The sequence below is a fragment of the Tamandua tetradactyla genome, chromosome 7 (assembly GCF_023851605.1).
Source record: "Tamandua tetradactyla isolate mTamTet1 chromosome 7, mTamTet1.pri, whole genome shotgun sequence".
NCBI lineage: Eukaryota > Metazoa > Chordata > Mammalia > Pilosa > Myrmecophagidae > Tamandua > Tamandua tetradactyla.
The window spans coordinates 23,945,918-23,965,030 of NC_135333.1; the positions used below are offsets into that span (position 1 = coordinate 23,945,918).

General features: G+C 48.8%; 1 protein-coding gene across 2 annotated transcripts in view; it reads left to right on the top strand.

Moving 5' to 3' along the window:
• Positions 1-2,190: 2,190 nt before the first annotated feature.
• The window catches only part of ABTB3 (ankyrin repeat and BTB domain containing 3), a 337,545-nt gene continuing 320,622 nt past the window's right edge, over positions 2,191-19,113 (top strand). For both annotated transcript variants that reach the window (XR_013179246.1, XM_077168628.1), the window contains exon 1: positions 2,191-3,832. Coding sequence is in view for 1 of the 2 variants with exons in the window: in XM_077168628.1 (XP_077024743.1) it covers positions 2,689-3,832 (1,144 nt within the window). In the remaining variant the exon portion in view is untranslated. The remainder of the gene's footprint in view (positions 3,833-19,113) is intronic.

Genomic DNA, 19,113 nt, shown 5'->3' on the forward strand with positions numbered 1-19,113 from the left:
TAACCTTTGGTTGATGTGTTTCTTATTCTCAGTGTTTGGTCTCATTCACCCTCAGGTGCTTAACATGATCATTAATAGCTTACTTTCATGCACTAAAGGGACATTTGCTTTGTTTATGTGCTTACTAACTTAGCAGTTAGTACTAAGGAACACGTTCATTGGGAGTGGCTCTGCATTCCATACAAGGTCCAGGATTTTAAGGCATGTCTGATCTGGAAGGAGAGAGAGAAAACATGTATGTACACGACACGAAGAGCATAAGAAGAACAAAGAGCACATCTAACGGAGACGTGGGGAAGCCTTCCAGAAGAGGTGGCATTTGAACTCAGCCTTGAAGAATAAGCAGAATTTTATAAGTAACAGTTTTTTTTTTCTTCTTCTGACTCTATAAGAAATAAGTGTTTACTGCAGAAAAAAGAAAAATATAGAGGGTGAGAGTAACAAACATTTATAGAATTACTATATATCAGACACTGTGTTAAGCCCTATATACCGAAAACCCCATTGAATCACCTTGGTAAGCCTCTAAGTCGAGTGGGGATGATTATTTTGTGCATTTCAAGGGCAAGGAAATGGAGGTTCAAAGAGACTGAATGAGTGACCGTGGGACATATGGTTGGTAAAGGGTAGAAGCAGTACTGGGACTCAACTCAGTCTGGAGTCAAAGAAGAAAAAGAAGCAATGCTAAGCTCTTTTCTTTCAGTCTTCTTTTCTTCCCCCTCCGGGCATAAGACTTTTTTTTGCAGGTTATCTAGCTGCCTGCCTCATCTGAGTGGTCACTGCCAGGCACTATCAGCACATAGGTGGTAAAAGAAGGCATGAGAGTGGGTAAAGGAAGCAGGCAGAGAAGAGGAGGAAAAGACCTGGAAAGGAACCCCATGGAGCAGAGATGGGAACACATGCCCCAGTCTGGGCTCAGTGGAGATGAAGCAGCATCTGGGAAATGTCACAACAATGACTCCAAGATGGTGGAGTTGAATCTTGGAAGATGAGAAGGAGTTTGCCAGGTGGGGCAGGGGGAAGATGGGTGTTCCAACAGAAGAAACAGCCTCAGAAAAGGCAAATCAGATGGAGACAATATGTTCATTTGGAAAATCAGAAAGTGATTTCCGTATGGCTAGAGCATAAGGCGTGTATGCATGTGTGTGTGTGAGAGACAGAGAGACAGAGTGTGTATCTGCATGTCTCTGTGTGCCTGTGTATGTAGGAGTTAGTATATGTCTGTAGGTGTACATGAGCATGTGCATCTCTGTATGCACATGTGAGTCTGTGTATCAGTATATGGGTGTGTTTAATGTAGGCTAGGGTGATGGGAGGAAGGTTGGAGAGGAAGAGCTATATCCTTTGTAAAAGGTTTAGAATATTACAGAGCCTTGGTAAACAAGACAATGCCATTTGCACAGAGGTGCACCTAAGGCATACATGTATGTTGTTACGTCTTTCTTTTGTCGAAAAGGAAAATTCTCCTGGGTGCAAATTTACCCCTTTTAAGGTTGAGCTGTCTGGAACCAACACCCACTAAGACGGGCAAAGTGGGATATGAGCCCTTCTCCAGCACATTCCCCGGACTTTGAAGATGGTCACAGGCTCCTGAAAGAAGCCTAGGAAATGAACCCTGGTGCAGGTGGCTGAAGTAGCTTCTGTTGCCTGTCTCCTCCCCCACCTGCTCTCTTATTTCCCTACACCCTGGGGCAAACCGGGGCTGAAAGGGGACTGTATTAATTGGTGTGGGGACGCCAGGCTGGGGGAAGTGAAAACAGGCTTCGGGTATCAAATAAAGAAAGAAAGAGAAAACCAAAAGGCAGGGCAGAACGTGAGACTCCGCAGACACCTTTGAACCTCTGGAGGGAGCACCAGGGTGGGAGGGGTCGCCTACCCAACCCACCACCCTTGCGTTCCAGGGCCAAAGCTGGGAACCGAGGGACAGAAACAGCAGCGAGGGGTCTGTGTCCGTGTCTCTACGCTCCTGCGGGTCCCCCAAATCCCAACTCTCTGCTCCCCACTTCCTGCAGCCGCGGTCACCGCCTGGGCAGTGTGTGAAGGGCGGGGTCGCGAAGAATTAAAAAAAAAAGCGAGGTAATTAGCATCCTCTGATCCCATTGGTTCTCCACAGGCCCTGCTTTGCATACGCCCGCCCCGCTCGCTGCCCAGGCATTGCAGGGTCTCGGCAGGGTTTGCAGCCGCCGCGGCTGCTGCGCTTCAGTGCCGGGCGGGTGGGCGCCGAGCGAGCCGGGGCCGGGGAGTCCCGAGCCAGTTGCCCGCGGACCTGCAGCGGCGGTGGCCGCGACGTCTGGGGCAGTCTCAGTCCTCAGCTCATTGTGGCCGGCGCCCTACGCCTTCTGCTCCCAGCCCGGCAGACGGAGGAGCGGATCGGATACTTTTATTTAGCAGGAACCGGGCGAGTCCCGGCGTGAGCTTCCCACTCAGCCTGGCTCTCTCCTCCGTGCGTCCCCGCTCTGGCCCCGGCTCTGGAACATGACTCCGGAGTCTGTCCAGTGTATTCGAGCGGCGGCGGCGGCGGCGGCTCTCGGAGGCAGCCTAAAGTAGTATCTCTTGGTAGGAGCGGCTGGTGGAAAAGTGAGCTGAGGCGGCGCAGACTCGGCTCTCCTCGCGCCCCTCAGCGCCCGCCTCTTCTCGCCACTCCTTCCCTTCGGCTCCCCGGCGGCCGCAGCATGAAGTGGCGCAGCGATGGCCAGGAGAGGTAAGAAGCCCGTGGTGCGGACGCTGGAGGACCTGACGCTGGACTCGGGTTATGGTGGTGCGGCGGACTCGGTGCGCTCCTCCAACTTGTCCCTGTGCTGTTCCGACTCGCACCCGGCGTCCCCGTATGGCGGGAGCTGCTGGCCGCCTCTAGCTGACTCCATGCACAGCCGGCACAACAGCTTTGACACCGTCAACACTGCCCTGGTGGAAGACTCCGAGGGGCTGGACTGCGCCGGCCAGCACTGCTCGCGGCTGCTGCCGGACCTCGACGAGGTCCCCTGGACTCTCCAGGAGCTAGAGGTGCTGCTGCTGCGCTCGCGGGAGCCCCGGGCAGGCCCGGTGTTCCCCGGCGGCCTGCCCAAGGACGCGCTGGCCAAGCTGTCTACGCTCGTGAGCCGAGCGCTGGTGCGCATCGCCAAGGAGGCGCAGCGCCTGAGCCTGCGCTTCGCCAAGTGCACCAAGTACGAGATCCAGAGCGCCATGGAGATCGTGCTGTCCTGGGGCCTGGCGGCGCACTGCACGGCGGCCGCGCTGGCCGCACTGTCCCTCTACAACATGAGCAGCGCCGGCGGAGACCGCCTGGGCCGCGGCAAGTCGGCACGCTGCGGCCTCACCTTCTCGGTGGGCCGCGTGTACCGCTGGATGGTGGACAGCCGCGTGGCGCTGCGCATTCACGAGCACGCCGCTATCTACCTGACGGCCTGCATAGAGAGCCTCTTCCGGGACATCTACGCGCGGGTCGTGGCCTCCGGACTGCCCCGGAGCTGCAGCGGCCCTGGCCCAGGTTCCAGCTCTGGCCCCAGCTCGGGCTCCGGCGCGGCCCCCGCGGCAGAGAAGGAGCGGGAGGCGCCCGGAGGGGGAGCGGCGAGTGGCGGCGCCTGCAGCGCAGCCAGCAGCGCCAGCGGGGGCAGCAGCTGTTGCGCCCCGCCGGCCGCCGCTGCTGCCGCCGCCGCCGCCGCCGCAGCCCAGCCGGTCACCGGCGCCAACCACCACCATCACCACCACCACACTCTCCACGAGGCGCCCAAGTTCACCGTGGAGACCCTGGAACACACGGTCAACAACGACTCGGAGATCTGGGGGCTCCTGCAGCCCTACCAGCACCTCATCTGCGGAAAGAACGCCAGTGGTAAGTGGCTGCGCGGGCGCCGCCCCCTCCTACCGACCCGGCCAACTCCGGGTTCAAGTTTGCCTTTGCGCCCCGCTCCGCGTGGCTCCGGCCACCCTCTGCAACCTTAAGCTTCTCCCGAGGGCCTTGAGCGGAACCCAATATCTTCTGTGGAGCGGGTTTGCGGTCATTTGCGCTTAGTAGATAATTTCTGCCAAAGCTTTATTTGTTTTGACCTTGAAGATGCCAAATTCCCGGCCCACGAGTTTGATTTCCTGGGACTCAGGAGAAGGCGCGTTCCTCTTGCCCCCGCCCAGCCCGCGTACTTCCCCGAGCCCTCTGGGGACACTTTCGGTGTGTCGGTATAGGAGAGGCCCAGCAGCTGTACAGGCAGAATGGTCGAGAGCTCGCTCACCCTAGAGAAAGTGACAGTGAAGTGGTGTGTGTATGTGTGAGTGTGTACGGTAAGTGGGTGGAGCGGGAAGGCTGTTGTCCCAAGTTTTTCTGGGGCATGTTTTGAGGGCCAGACCGCATAGCTGATGGGTGCTGCGCAGTGGACAAAGCCCCCAATTCCGACATCCCAGCTCTTGCCGCTCTCGGTTCTCTCTCGCAGCGAGCTGCAGCTGTCACCACTTGGCTGGAGGAGCATCACTAGGGACCCCGGCAGGATGGGGGTGGGGCGAGAGTACTGGAGGGGGTTGTCAGTTTATGGCCTCGTTTCCTGCAGGTTCTGTCATCTTCTTCCCTCACCCCCAGTTTTGGAGGCTAGAGTTGGGTGGGTTTGAACCCTAAATTCTGGCGGCGGAGGGGGTGGGGCCGGGGTACTTGTTTTCGCGAGCCCTGCCTGTCTGTGAAAGCCCAAGCTAGACACTTCAAAGCTCCAATTTTCCACAGGAAATGGTAGAAGCGTAACTAGAGACTCTAAAAGCGAAATAAAACTTTGTTACATATTCGGCGGTTTGGCCGGAGGTTGCCTGGTTGGAGCTGAAATGCAGTCATTCTGGGCAGATTTCATTCATGTTGCAGCCTGTTACCCTGGAGCTGATGGAGACATGCAGCGGGCGCGGCCAGGCCTCCGAGGGTGCCAAGTGTGTGCACTTGAGTGTGAGTGAGTGTGCATGAGATTCTGTGCGCGTCTGTGTGTGCGCATGTGGGTATGTGCGCGTCCGTACTTGTTTGTATGATTGTGTCTGTGCGGGTGCCCAGGAGAGAACAGGCACTAGGGCTAGCGCGTGACCCCATCGGAAGCCCCTCCAAAACTGACCCTTCAGTTTTTGATCTCTTCACCTGGCTTTGATCATTGGTGGGGGAGGGGAAGGAAGGAGCAAAGCCTGCATATGTTTTGAGGGGTGGGGAAAGGGGTGTTCGGGACCTTCGCGTTGATCTAGACCTTTCAGGATCTCTCTGCTGGTGCTCTTCTGCCTCTGCTGGCAGCTTCCAAAGGGAGAATATCTGCCTGGCCTCCATCCCCCCTCCCCACCTCCTGTGAAATCCAGGCGGAAATGGCAATATCTGGGGAGAAGGATTTAGCCTTTCCAGATGGGGGAGGTTTCACCTGTAAAAACCCAGGAGCTTTGGAATGGATCGGTCTTTGTTGGGAGGCCTACCCCCACCAAAAAGCTCAGAGAAGCATAAATTTCTACCCACCATGTGCTCCACACTGACCATGTTCTCCCTCCCCATCACACCATCACAGTGGTCCTTTACTCCTTCCCTGTCTCTCCTTACATTAATCCCACTTGCCTGCCCCTTGCAGCTGGAGGCTGGAACCCTGTTTCTTCCTTAATGCTTCCTGGGAGGAAGGAGCATTCCCTTTAGGGATCTCCAGTCTGGGAATCTAGCCTCCTGGCTCCGTCTCTGTCTTTGCCATTCTCTTGAAAGTGTGACCCTGTGCAAGTCGCTTCCCTTATCTGAGCCTCAGTTTCCTCGTCTGTAAAATAAGGGGCTGGGTATCTAATATACTTCCAGGGTTCTCTTGAAGTTCTTTTCAAAACCAGTTTTACTTTTATGATCCTTAACATCTTTTAAAGACAGTGCTTGTGTTTATCTTTTTTGGGAGTAACTGCAATTTAAGGAAGGAGAAGACCACAGAGTTGGTTTTGGGCAGGGTGAGTGAGTACTGGTTGAATGTGCTGCCATCACAAAGCTTCCCAGGGTTCCAGGGCCCTGTCAGTAGTCTCCTGTTGTGAGATTTGCTATCATCTCATTCTGATCCCTTCATCTCTTTTCCTGGGCTTTGGCAAGTCCTTTATTCAGAAGATATAAGGGATGAGTGATTAATTTCTTAGGTATCTGAAACATATGTTAAATATCAAAACTGTTTTTTAAACTACTTTGGAGGGCAACCTTTCTAAACTGTGAGCCTTAGTAAGGAGAACATAGCTTCCACAATCTTTTCTCTTTAACTTAGTAATATCACTAATTCATTCATTTGTTCATCAGTATTTCTTGAGCAGTTACTACCTGCTGGGGACTGAGCAGGCCATGGGGTATAGAGGTAGTATAACTAACATTCACTGAGCATTACTATGTATAGTGACCTATTTAATAGTCAGTATTTCCTTGAAAAGGTATTGCTATTGTCCCCATTATACAAATGAGGAAACTGAGGCCAATGGAACTTAGGGATCTTGCTTATTTGAATGCAGGCCATCTGGCTCCGGTGTCCCTATGCTTAACTGCTGTCTGTCTCTATAGTGAGAGACAGTTGAGTTCCCTGCCCTCAGGCCATCCTACAGGCCCTTCATTACCTACACAGAAGCGCAGAGACCCTTCACAGCCTTTACCAATGTATATACCCTTCGTTTTTAACAAACTGGTCTGGGCAGTTAATAGACTTTGCATGTTTTTATATCCTCCACCAAGTCTAAGAAGGACTGGTACACAGCTGGAGCTCACAGTACACTGTTGAGTTGAGCAAGCAATTGTACCATATTACATAATGATGTCTTGAAAGAAGCTATTGCTTTTTGTGTTTCTTGAATCAGCTTTTCAAGCTGGGTCTGCTCACCTCGCAGTTAATAGATACTCAGTACTATTTGTCGAATGCATATAATCAGTCCATTAAGTCTTTGGGGGAAAAAAATGTACCCATTGACATCTGCAGAGAGAACATTAAGAGAATGGCCTCTGAAATCAGAACTCATCTATTTGAATTTCAAGGCTGCCATTTGCTAGTTGTGTGTTCTTTGGTATGTTACTTAACCTCTCTGACCCCCAGTTTTCACAGCTGTAGAATGGTGATACCAATTGTGAAGACTAAATGAGATTATGTGTATAAAGCGATCATATTCTGGTGCCTCACAGGGTAGGGGCCTAAAATGATAGTAGTTGTGATAAGCCAGGTATAAGTGTATCTGCCATCTCTTTCTTGCCCAGATCAATTCGTTCCCATGTATTGAGTATGGATGGAGCAGCAGGGCATAGAATTTTAACTGGATTTCCTCTCTTCATCTTCGCCAACACCCAGTAATTCAGTATGCTCATCTCAGAGATTGGCCCCATTGGCACAGATCCACTGCAGATTTCCCTAAAAGATTATTTTGGTCAAAGGGAAATAGCTTATTTTATTTGCTGTACTTTTATTTTAAAGGCATCTTAGAGAAGGAGACCAGGGAACTTCCTGGGGGTGATAGATATGTCCCATCCCATATACTGATAGGAGTGTCATACTCAGTCCCACGGTACACTTATGATTTGTGTGTTTCACTGTATATAAAGTATACTTCAGTAAAAAGAAACATTAAAAAAAGAAAAAAAAACCAAAGACATGCTTGAATAAGATTTTTTTTTTTTTGAAATTTAGAAAGAGCTTGAAGGGGGACCTAGCAGAGACAGTGTGAAGTATAGGAAGGGCAAAGGGCTTTGCATTTAGAAAAATCTGTCCTCAAACTTTGGCTCTGCCATTTTCCAGCAAGTGACTTGATTTTGCTGACTTCAGTTTTCACATCTGAATAGTGAGGATTGCCAGAAAGAAAAAAAAAAAAAAAAAGACATAAGAAAGAAAGAAAAGTCAAACCTACCACATCGGATGATTGAAAGGATTAAATCAGACAAAGTATGTGAAAATGCCTGCCACATAGTTGGCATAATAACAGTTCCGTTAAAATGGGTTATTCTGGCAGGTGATAATAATAATATTTTGGGAATTTTGAACATCTCTTTCATTTCAGGGAACCCAAAACACTCTATAAACGTTAATTAACAAGAACCCTCACTTCTGCATTCCCTGGCTTGATGGGCAGGTTGGTTTTTGTCTTTTATTTTTCTGTTGCCCCTTCCATGCTGGTTTTGCACTAAAGGTTTGCTCAGCAGTTTTCCTGTCCTCAAGCTGGTGATGCTGTTCCGTGGTGCAGCTTCCTAAGAGGAACAGCAGAAGCCATCCCAAGAGCCAGCCACAGTCATTTCTGTGTTCCCTGAGCACGTTTTTAATTAACTGGCTCAATGTAAATTAAAACTTGGAAATTGGGTCAGTGGAAGGTTATGTGGTTTTCTGTGTGGGCTTGCCAGTCCATTGCTGGGACATTTGTAAACAGGGTGTTTCCTAAAAAATAAAGTACAATAAAACAACATATTAAAATAATGAGGGACCAATGTGGAGGCCTGGAGGGCTGGAATGGGGTTGATGGCCTTGGAATAGGAGGAGGCCCCTAATTCTGAGTCTCTTTTTTTTTTTTTTTTAACATGGGCAGGCACCAGGAATTGAACCCAGGTCCTCTGGAGTGGCAGGCAAGCATTCCTGCCTGCTGAGCCACTGCGGCCTGCCCCTGAGTCTCTTATTTTTTTGTGACCTCGAGCGAGGCACCGATGTCACCTATAAAGTGGGTCTGATTGTCATCTACTGAGGGGTAGATGTAGAAGAGCAATCGACTCTGGAGTTACTCACCTGGGAGCCTCAGTTCCCCCACCTGTAAAATGAGTACTGCAATGGTACAGCTATGCTTGTGTAGTGCTTATTATGTACAAGGCCCTCTTTTAAGAAGTTTACACATTATAATCGTTAGAGTTACATACATTAGCTGTTATAAATCGAAACCCCCAAATCTCAGGGACTTAATACCATAGAAGAGCATTTCTTACTTCTTGAAGTCTGACTCAGAGAAAGGTGGGTTGGGAGGAGGCGAGATGGCCATTTAGGAACCAAGATTGATGGAGATTTTCTCCCTTTATCTTCAGCATGTGGTTTTCAGGGCCTTCTTTGGTCATTCAGCCAGCCAGTGTTTAGGGGAAGAAAGTGAGTGTGGAGGAAGGTGTCTGCATCACCTGTGCCCATATGCCCATATGTCATCACCACAGCCAGCTATCTGGCCCCACCTAGATTCTAAGGGAACTAGATGAGCGCCACTTCCTGGCAAGAATTCAGTACTGTGGAAGAGGACCATGCGTATCTGGTGGACAGCTCCCTTTCTATGTCACAGTCTGACTCTCTGACCACCCAGTATCTGGCGGCATCCTCCTTCTCCCAGGCAAAACACATTCCCCTTTCCCTGAAGGAGAAAACCCAAGTAATGTTCTATCACTGCTTCCAATTTGAGATTTAGGATCTTAGAGGGATGCTGATCCTTCTCCATGGACTGAGTGTGAATCCCCGTGGTCTAGGGATCCATGACCAAAGAGAAAACTTATCAGCTGTTCCACTCCATATACAATATTGGATCAGGGTGGGTTGGACAAAATAATCCCAATCAAACTTCCATTTGGAGAAGTTAATAATGGAAGACACACCCAAATCTCTGGTCCTTAGTAGTTGTGAAATCTTGCAGAGCAAGCATTGTGTAGCTGTGTCCTGGCAGAGGGTGAAGTTCCTTGATTATGCCCTGATTCTGCTCTCTGGGAGGAATGTCCTTACTCATTGTTCTCCATGTTCCTGGCTCTGCCCTGTGGGAGGATTTTCCTTGTCCATTATTCTTCTCTGCCACACCTAAAGAGGGTGTTGGGGAGTGTTTTAGTTTCCTAGCTGCCAAAACAAACATCGCACAATGGGTTGGTTTAACAACAGGAATTTTTTGGCTCAATGTTTCAGAGACTAGAAGGCTTGCTTCCTCCTGGGTCAGTTTCTTCTGGTTGGCTGGCAGGCATAGGGATCACTGGCTTTTCCATTATATGGCAGTGCACATGGCAGCATCTTCTCCTCTCTCTTCTGACTGCTCTGGATTTTCAGCTTCTGGCTGTTCCTGGTGGCATCTCTCTCTCTATCTGACTTTCACTCTGCTTATTAAAGACTCCAGCCGCCAGATTAAAGCCGCACCTGATTCAGTCGGGCCACACCTTATCTGAAGTAGCATCTTGAAGAGATCTAATTGACAATGGAACCACACCCACAAGAACAAAGGCTGGGGCTGGAGCATGGCTATTATTCAATCCCAAACAGGGAACATGGTCTCCTGTATCACCTATTCCTGCTCTCCAGCATTTAGGGACCCAAGGATTGTTTCAATGCTGTAACAAAGACTTTAAAAATCCAGGTTTATAGATTTTAACAATACGATTACCCTAACAGTTTACCAGGATTTTTATCTACGGCTTCTGGTGTGCTAGGAACCACACCCAAAGGTATTTCCTAGATTTAATTCTAAAACCTGGATTATTTCATTGCTTGCTTGCCCTATACCTCTCTCTCTCTCTCTTTTTTTTTTCTCAATTTAACAGCAATTTCCCTAAGCTTTCCACCCAGGCCTTATTCTGACATTTATTTCACTTAAAAATCTTCTCAAGTCTTTTCTCTTATTGTTTGAGGCCTAGAAATAGTTGTCTTTTCCACCTCTCCATTATTTCTTTCCATTTTTACTTGTAAACTGGCTAATTTGGGCCTCAGCCCATCTCTTCCTCCAATGTCTTGCTAAACTCAGCTGATGGCAATCAGTAAACTTGATTAACCTCTTTTCCAACCTCTTTCTCTATACCTGGAGACTAAGAAGACATAAGTTCTGCCTTCTAGCTTATCATAGATGCCAGTTTAATCAAACATGCTACCACTGCATAACACGGGTCTCTCTTTTTCCAACCTGTAATTTTTTTTTTTTACCTATCATCTGACTTCTAAGCCAATGCCATGTATTGTAAGCACCCCACTCCTAGTACCAATTTCCATATGAGGATAATGCTACCTATGATATCAGATAAGCTCTAAAGTCTTAGTAGATGACCAGTCAAAGTTATTTTCTTATTCATGTAGTGTCCAGTCAATGTCAAGGAAGGGAGGTGCTCTGATGGGGTCATATTCAATCCAGGCAGTCTGGATTTGAACTGCTTCATAAAGTTTTGGTGATCCTTAAGAAAACATAATGGATGCAAAGTGTTTTTCCTGGAACCTCTTACATGGTATGCACATAATACCTTTATTTTTAAATTTTTATTTAATGTCAGTATCATCCTGAAGATACTATCAATATGGACTGACAGTGACTAGGTGTGACGCTCTCAGGGAAGGGAAAAATATGAATTAAAAAAAGTGGGTGTTTCAGACACTGTTTCAGACAGATGTCTTATGGCCTTTTCTCTCTCCTCTACCATTCCCAGCATTTTATCCACAGTTGCTGAGCCAGGTGCTGTGCTGTGCCTTTCCGAGAACCTCATTTACTCTTTACACTCTTCTTTTGAAGTGGGTGTTTCTTATCCCTGTTTTACCAAGGACTGGTTCAAGACTGCACAGTCCCTGTGCGGCAGAGCTGGGATTTGGGCTCCAGAGTCTGTGCTCTGAGCTGCAGCAGAAGCACAGTTGTAAGGACAAGGGGAGAATCCCGACAGGATGCCAGTGCAGCCTGCGGGGTGCGGGCTGGAGGTCAGGGCTTGCCCTTGGTGATGCGGGTTATGGGTTGGTGATCATACGTGTGTGTACTTTGTGGTCTCAGGTCTTTTTTTAGGTCCTACTGACTGTCTCCTCCCTGGCTGCCCTGTGAGTCACTGCCCAGCCATCCCTCCCAGGGCACAGTGCAGCTTCCTTGGCCAAGGCCCCGAGGCAGGGACTGGGCTTGTGGCCTCCAGAGGGAGGTTCTGTCCACCCTAATTAGCTGGGTAGTCCACGCAAGGGCCTTCTCCCTAGCAGAACTGAGGGTGGAAATCCTCCTCTCAGCACAGTGGAGAATTTGCTGTGGTTCTACTGTGGTGGGGATGAACTGGGGTTTCCCACACTCTGGCTTCAGATGGACCAGAGCTCAATATTGACTCCACTACTTATGAACCAATGAACTTGAGTGAGCCTCAGTGTCCTCTTCTGTTATATGAGGATAATGGTAGTACTCCCTTCTAAGGTTGTTGGAAGGATAGAATGCATTAATTCATGTAAAACTCCTTAAATTAGGGTTAGACACATTATAAGCACTCAACATCTGTTTGCAACTAGTTATTATTTTCATTATTATTATTATTATTACTGAGTGCTTATAAAATGCCAGCCTCCTTGCTTAAAGATATGCTCCCTGAACCTTACATCATTTATCAAGTGAGTGAAAGGCTTTAAATAGTCTACCAGTAATCAGACTTCCAGGGTTTAATCAGTGACTAGCTGTGTGATGCTGGACAAATTACCTAACCTCTCTGTGATGCAATTTTCCCATTTGTTAAGTGGGAATTATAATAACACCTAATTCACAGGACTGTTGGGAAGCGCCTCATCCATGAAAAGTACTTTATAAATGTCAGTCATTGTTGGATGTTATTATATTCATTATGAATATTTCTGTAGGCACTTTGCTTGCTAGGTGCTAAGCAACAGGTCCCTGCTTTTATGGAACTTGCAGTTGTGTTGGAGATTTAGTTTATTCATCCAATAATCATTCAGATATAAATTTGCAACTCTGACAGTTGCTACAAAGGAGGTGCATAGGGATGTAAGAGTATTTACTGAGTGTTTGATGTGGTTGAAATTAAGTAGAGGCTTCACTAAGGAAATGAGGCTTGAGCTGAGGCTGAAGCATGGCCAGTTTGGTGGCAAAGGTAGAAAGAGCACTCCGTGAACAGAAACAGCTTGTGCAAAAGGCCTATGGCAGAAGAGAGAATGGTGAGAAGGAGGAAAGTAGGAGAGGGGAACAAGGGGGCCTAGGTAGGAGTTGGTATCCACCCTCCCCCATCTTACACAAGACGAGTATGAGGCTCTGAGACATTTAGTAACATGTGCAAAGTCACTGAGAGGGGTAAATGGCAGAGTGAGGATTTGAATTCAAGTCTGAGGGACTTCAGTTTCTACCTTCCTCTCACCCTGCTGTGCGTCCTCCAAAGAGAGCATCTGGATCAATTCTCACATTTTATAGTTGGGGAGGCTAAGGCCCAAAATGGGACACTGCCTTACCTAAGGTCGCAGGGTAGAACTGGAGCCAGTATTCCAGGTTTCCAGATTCTTAGCATCTCTTATCCATTGTTATGCATTGTCTTCTCCAACCCAGATCACTCCTGGGAACTGAGTTGGATGAGAGGAATGCATTGTCGACGGCAGTTTGGAGATTAATTTATGACCTGGCTATAACATTTCTGGTTTTATTATACATCTTAGAGTAAAATAACTGCTAATCTGGAGGCATGCGGAGGGCCCTATGAGATTGTGGCTGAGCCAATGAAAACGATTACTCTGAAGATCAGATGTGCTAAACACAGAATCAAATTATCAAATCCCCAGTGCATTAAAATCTGAAAGCAAATCAGAGAGGCAGCTCAGAGCAGGGGGTAAGTGAAACAAAAACATTGCCTGCATTAGAGGCTGAGGTTGCATGGCTGAACAGATATTTTGGGGAGGGGGGGGAGTTGGCATGTGCCATTGTTTCTTCCTGATCCCAGCTCACTGGGAGTCATATGTACATGAGAAGCATGCAGACAAAAATGACATCTTCTCTTTCTCTTATGTCTCTGAGAATTTCAAATATTGGGGAGCAGGCATGGCCTTTCTCTACCTCAGCCTCCGCCTTGAGCCCCTTTCAGCTTTGGGGCTTGACTCACCCTGTGAGCAAAACCAGACCCATTTCTTGCACTCGTGGAGCTCGCACAACTTGTTGCTATAATTTTTTCACAAATAATCATACAGATGGAAAACTGTACCCTTGACTGTTGCTGCACAGGAGAGGTGCCCTGGCTGTACGAGCGTTTGATGGGGATAAAACTTCCTCAGACGCTGGTGAGGTTCAGGGCCGTGGGTCAGCCACGGAACCCCAGGCACCCACAGATGGAGAGGTTCCTTGTCGCCCTCCTCCACCCTGGTCACGATGGGGACACCCGCATTTCAGAAGCCCCTGGGGGGTGTGGTGTTCAGGCAAAGATGTGCGAGGAGCCAAGTCGTCTTCCAACACTCGAGCCCGTGCCACCAGGACAGGCAGGAGAGGACAGCAGGGCCCCTCCTCCCCTCGTCAAGGTTTAGGAGTCCTACATCCGTGGCTTTCTAGAAGCCTTGCCCCTCTCTCTCCCTGTCCTCCAGCTTCCTCCATTCTGCAGCAGCGATTTCGGGGCCAGATGATGTGGCTCTCACTGGCTCTTACTCAGATCACTGGTGCAGACATGACCGAGGGGAGAGGCCAGAGGCTCTGTCCCCAGGGGTCAGATGGAGGGGGGTGGCCAGCCGAGAGGGCCCCACCCCGGGCTCTCTTCTCCTCCCAGCCCCCACTTCTCCCCACCTGAGTCTGCTGCTGTTGCTGATTTGGCTGCTGCCCCAAGTTTTCCTTTCTCCCAGCATGAGCACTGGGGATTAAGGAAACAGGCCGAGAGCGAGCTGGCGATTTCACGGCCTCCTGTAGCCCTGTCATGTGGAACTGTGCCGGGCAGCTGGGAAGCGGGAAGCCTGTCGGGGAGGTGCAGAGAGCTGCCCGAGCCCCTCTGTGATGGGTGTTGTTGGCAGGCCGTGGCTCAGGCCAGTCGTGGTGGACCTGTGCTCTGATCTCACTGACCCTCAGTTCTAGACATCAGAAATAACAATACCGCCAGCTTCTGCTGCTCCACAGAGTTGCACGTGTCCAGTGAGGCAGCAGTTTAGAACGCCTAAGGCCCAGCTCTTAGTCATGGCAGACAACTGAGCATTTATTGAGGGTCTGCCACAGTCCTGTCCTAAGTCGTTGAGAGCCTCCTCTCAGTACAGTCTCACAATCATTCCGTGACAGAAGCGTTATTATCCCTGTTTTATCGGTGAGGAAACTGAGGGGCAGAGGGGTGGAGCGAGTGGCAGACAAGGCTCAGACGCTGCCTCATGGCCCCACCACCATGCCATGAGGAGGGGACACAGAGCAGGAGAGACATCTCTGAAGGGAAGGATGACAGGATAATTCACAGAGCACAGGGTTGGTGACCTTATCCCTGCCAGCCCCAGAGAAGTAGAACAGCTGGTCCAGGGTGACAAGGATACTCAGTAACCGAATTGGGGCTTAAACCCAGGTGGTTTTACCTCAAAGCCTGAGTGCACTTACGGGCAGGAGGGGAAAAGACAGTGCGTCTCCTTGTGCCATGGTGTGGCACATGGAATAGCCCTGCCTTCCTGTTTACCCAGCTGGAGGTGGGCTGCAGATTTGCTGCTGAGGTTCCCAGCGGCCCATGCAAAGGGCATGATCATGAGCAAATACACAGTCCACTGTATGATGGAAGAGAGAAATAAACTAGCTGCTGCTTAGGCCTGGAAGGAAAGTCTCTGCGGGAGACCAGACGCAGTTATTAAGCTGCATAGAGCGACCTCACGTATCAGCTCATGGTCGTTAAGGGGTGAGTCCAGCAGCACCAAGGAACAACAAGGAGAGCCTCTTTTTGAGAAGTGTCTCTCCCACCCCTGCCTGCTGCCTGTGCCCCACCCTCGTTCCTTATGGAGTATCCAGTTTTTGTGATATACGTATAAACCCAAGGTCACAGGCAGCATGTCAGTGGCTGTCCTGCATTCTGAAAGTGGGTGTTGGGGTCAGAAGCTGGCCTGGAAGCTTATGTCTATGCCACGTGCTTCTGTGGAGATGAGACATAAATTCGTTTGGGTAAAAATGTAGAAATGTTCCTGTGGGGAAAAAAATAAGGCGCTTTTGTCCTGAGCCTGCAAATATGGTTGCTAGCAAGTCCCTGAGCTGAGTTTGGGGAGGCAGGAGATAGTTGGGTGGGAGCTGGGCTTTGGGGAAATCAGCATCAGGTAAGACAGTGCTTCGGAGTTTAAGGTCAGAAGATGCACACCTAGGACAGCTCCCTTCGGCAAGTGGCTTACCCTTTCTGGATTTTGGTTTCTCCATTGAAAAGTGAAGATATTAGTGCTCCCTGTTCCCCAGGATTGTTTCAGGGCTCAAAGGTGTCATCAGGTATGAATGTGCTCTGTGAACTGTAAAATAAGCATTCATTCATCCAACAAATATTTATTGAGAGACGGCTGTCTACCAGGCATGGTTCTAGACACATGGCAGATATGAGGGCACAGATGGACACAACTCTATCTTCCTTCCAGTGGAAGACCTTAAACAATAGACATAACATATATGTAAGCGGCATAAGATATTAGAAGGTGACACATAGATCAGAGTAAGGGGGATCAGGAGGGGTGAGGGTAAATTATAAATGGTGGGGTCGGGGTGCCTCACTGAGAAGGTGACATTGGCACAGGGAGGGGAAGGTGGTGAGGGAATTTGTCATGTAGTTATCTTGGGGAGGAGTATTCCAGGCAGAGAGTTCAGCCAATGCAAAGGGCCTGAGGTAAGAAGAGCAAATGTGCCATTGTGGGGGAGAAAAGTGAGTGCACAGAGAGGGACAGGAGGTATAAGCAGAGAATCACAAGAAACCAGAGGATCAGGTCCTCACAGGCCTATTTATTCTGAGTGAACCAGGAAATCATTACAGGGTTTTGAGTAAGGATGGGAGCTCTAATTTCTGATTAAAAGGAATCTCTTTGGCTGTGGGGTGAGAATGGACTCCAGGAAGCTACGGTAAGTTCAGGAAGTGTGGAGGCGATTACAATAATCCAGGCAGGAAATGATGGTGGCCTCGACCAGCACGGGAGCAGTGGAGATGGGATAAGAAGTGGTGGGATTCTGGCTGTAATTAGAAGAAGGCAGAGTCAACAACATTTTGTGGACACATTGGGTGTGAAGTGTGAAGGAGCTAAAGGAGTCAAAGATGACTCCAGGGTTCTTGGTCTGAACCACTGGAGAGATGGAGTGGCCATCAACTGAGATAGGGAAGACTGCAAAAAGGGCATGTTTGGAGATGGGGGAGACAGATCAGGAGTCTAGCTTGGGACACACTGAGTTCAAGATGCCTTTTAGATGTCCCAGTGGAGTGGCCAGTCATACAGTTGGATGGTCAAGGCTAGTGTTCCTGGTAGGCCTGGTAGAAATGTGGGCATCAGAAGCACATGGGTGATATTTAAAGCCATGTGATTGAATGAGGTCACCAAAGGAGTGATGGTAGAGGAAGAATAAGAGAGGCCCAAGAACTGAACACTTTCTTGGGTCAGAGAGAAGAGGAGGAATCAGCAAAGAGGCCTGAGAAGGAGCAGATGTGAGAAGAACCAGGAGTATGGTGTCCTAAAATTCAACTGAAGCCAGTGCATCTAGGAGGGGGCAGTGGTCAAGAGTGTCCCATGGCCCAGGAGGCAGTCACTATTACTTACCTCCTGAGCTGTGGGATGTTTCTGCCTGCAGCCCTTGGAGCGTGTTTCAGGCCAGTAAAGAAGCAGCATCTATGTGCTTCATGGGAACCACTCTGACCTTAATGAATCAGAGGATGTTCTTGATGTTTTCTCAAGAGGACAGAGGGAAAAGGCTCTTTTTTTTTTTTTTTTTACAAATGGGAGGGATTAGACCAAATTACTGACTTTTAATCTGGGCTCTGACGAATCTTAGGGCTCTATAGAAGGAAGGGCCTTAGGGATCTCTTTGGGACTAAGGTGGGCAGGGTTCCTGCCTCCACCCTACGCACACACACACTTCACCAGAGTTGCTCCTCTTTTACCTGTTTTATATATCGGAGTTTTGCATAAGATGTTTTTGAAAAAGATGCTAATGCCAGACAAAGTTTGAAAGCCACTGGTCTGGATGATTAGCAGGGTCTTCTGTGCTCTAGCTTCCTGGGAGGCTCTGGCCACCCAAGGAGCAGGAATCCCACAGCATGTGTGTGCTTTGGCCCGTGACACAAGCAGGGAATGTGTGCCTGCTGATGTTCGGGGAAGAAGCAGCGTGAGGTGGGGTGAGGAGTGGAGAGAGGAGGGAGTGCTGTGCTTGGAACCTGGCAGAGCTCCAGGACCCAAAAGGGATGGAAGGGAGAAGAAAAAGAAGGAGGAAAATCAGTATTGGAGATAAACCGACCTGGGAATTCAGGGCTCAACAGCTAGATGAAGTCAAAGATGACTCTCCTGTCCCCATCCCCCAAATTATTTGCCATTCTCCTTTCCTAATGCAAAACTCTCTTTGTTCCCCCTTCACTGTTGCATTTCATTTCGCAGGTGGCTTTTCTGATACAATGGAGCAGAGGTAGAACTCATCAAAGCTGGCTCTGATCCAAAAATAACCCTGTCCAGCCAGACGCTTCCCAATAATCCATGCCAAATTGCTTGCTTTCATTTGTCAAAGTTGGCGTATTCACCTATGGGCCTCACATCTGCGGTTTGAAATGGCTTGCTTCTGTACCTAAAGAAAAATTTTTTTTTCCTTAAGTTTTAGGGCAAAACCAATTTTGCATGAACAAACTGGATCAGTCCTGAATTCCTGAACCCCAGTAAAGGCAAATGGTGACCTTGAGACGGTATGACTTGTGCTGTGTAAGATATTTACTCACTAAAATGCCCTTAAGGGTCTGAAGTTAGACAGCCTGGGTTCAAATCCCAGCATCATCCTTTATTAACTCTATCTATTTGGGCAAGTTCTCTTTCTGACCTCCAGTTTCCTCCCTTCTAGGAGTGCCTACTTTGTAGGAGTGTTTTGGGGAGAAGGAATGAAATGACATCTATAAGCACTTAATGCCAGATGATGAATGCTTGATTCATTTTAGTCATTATTGTTGGGAATATTATTCCCAGTCATCTAAAAACCCTCTTATAGCATCATGTTATGCAGAATATAGTTCACTGACCTGTCAGTCTTTACCTGTAAAAATTGTGTCTGTAGTATGGCATCTGGCATATGGTAGGCATATAAACATATTTATTCAATGAACAAATGAGACCACTGGAATGTAAACTCCATGTGAGCGGGGATTTTTGTCTTTTTTGTTCACTCCCTTAGCCCTAACACTCAGGACGGTGCCTGCACAGAGTGGTCACCGAATAAATATCTGTGGGCTGTTAAAGGAGCCAGGAATCAATGGAGCTTCCCTAATCGGCAAACCAAGAGCCCATAGCTAACCACTGGTTAGCTGCTGGGAGTGTCCCTCTG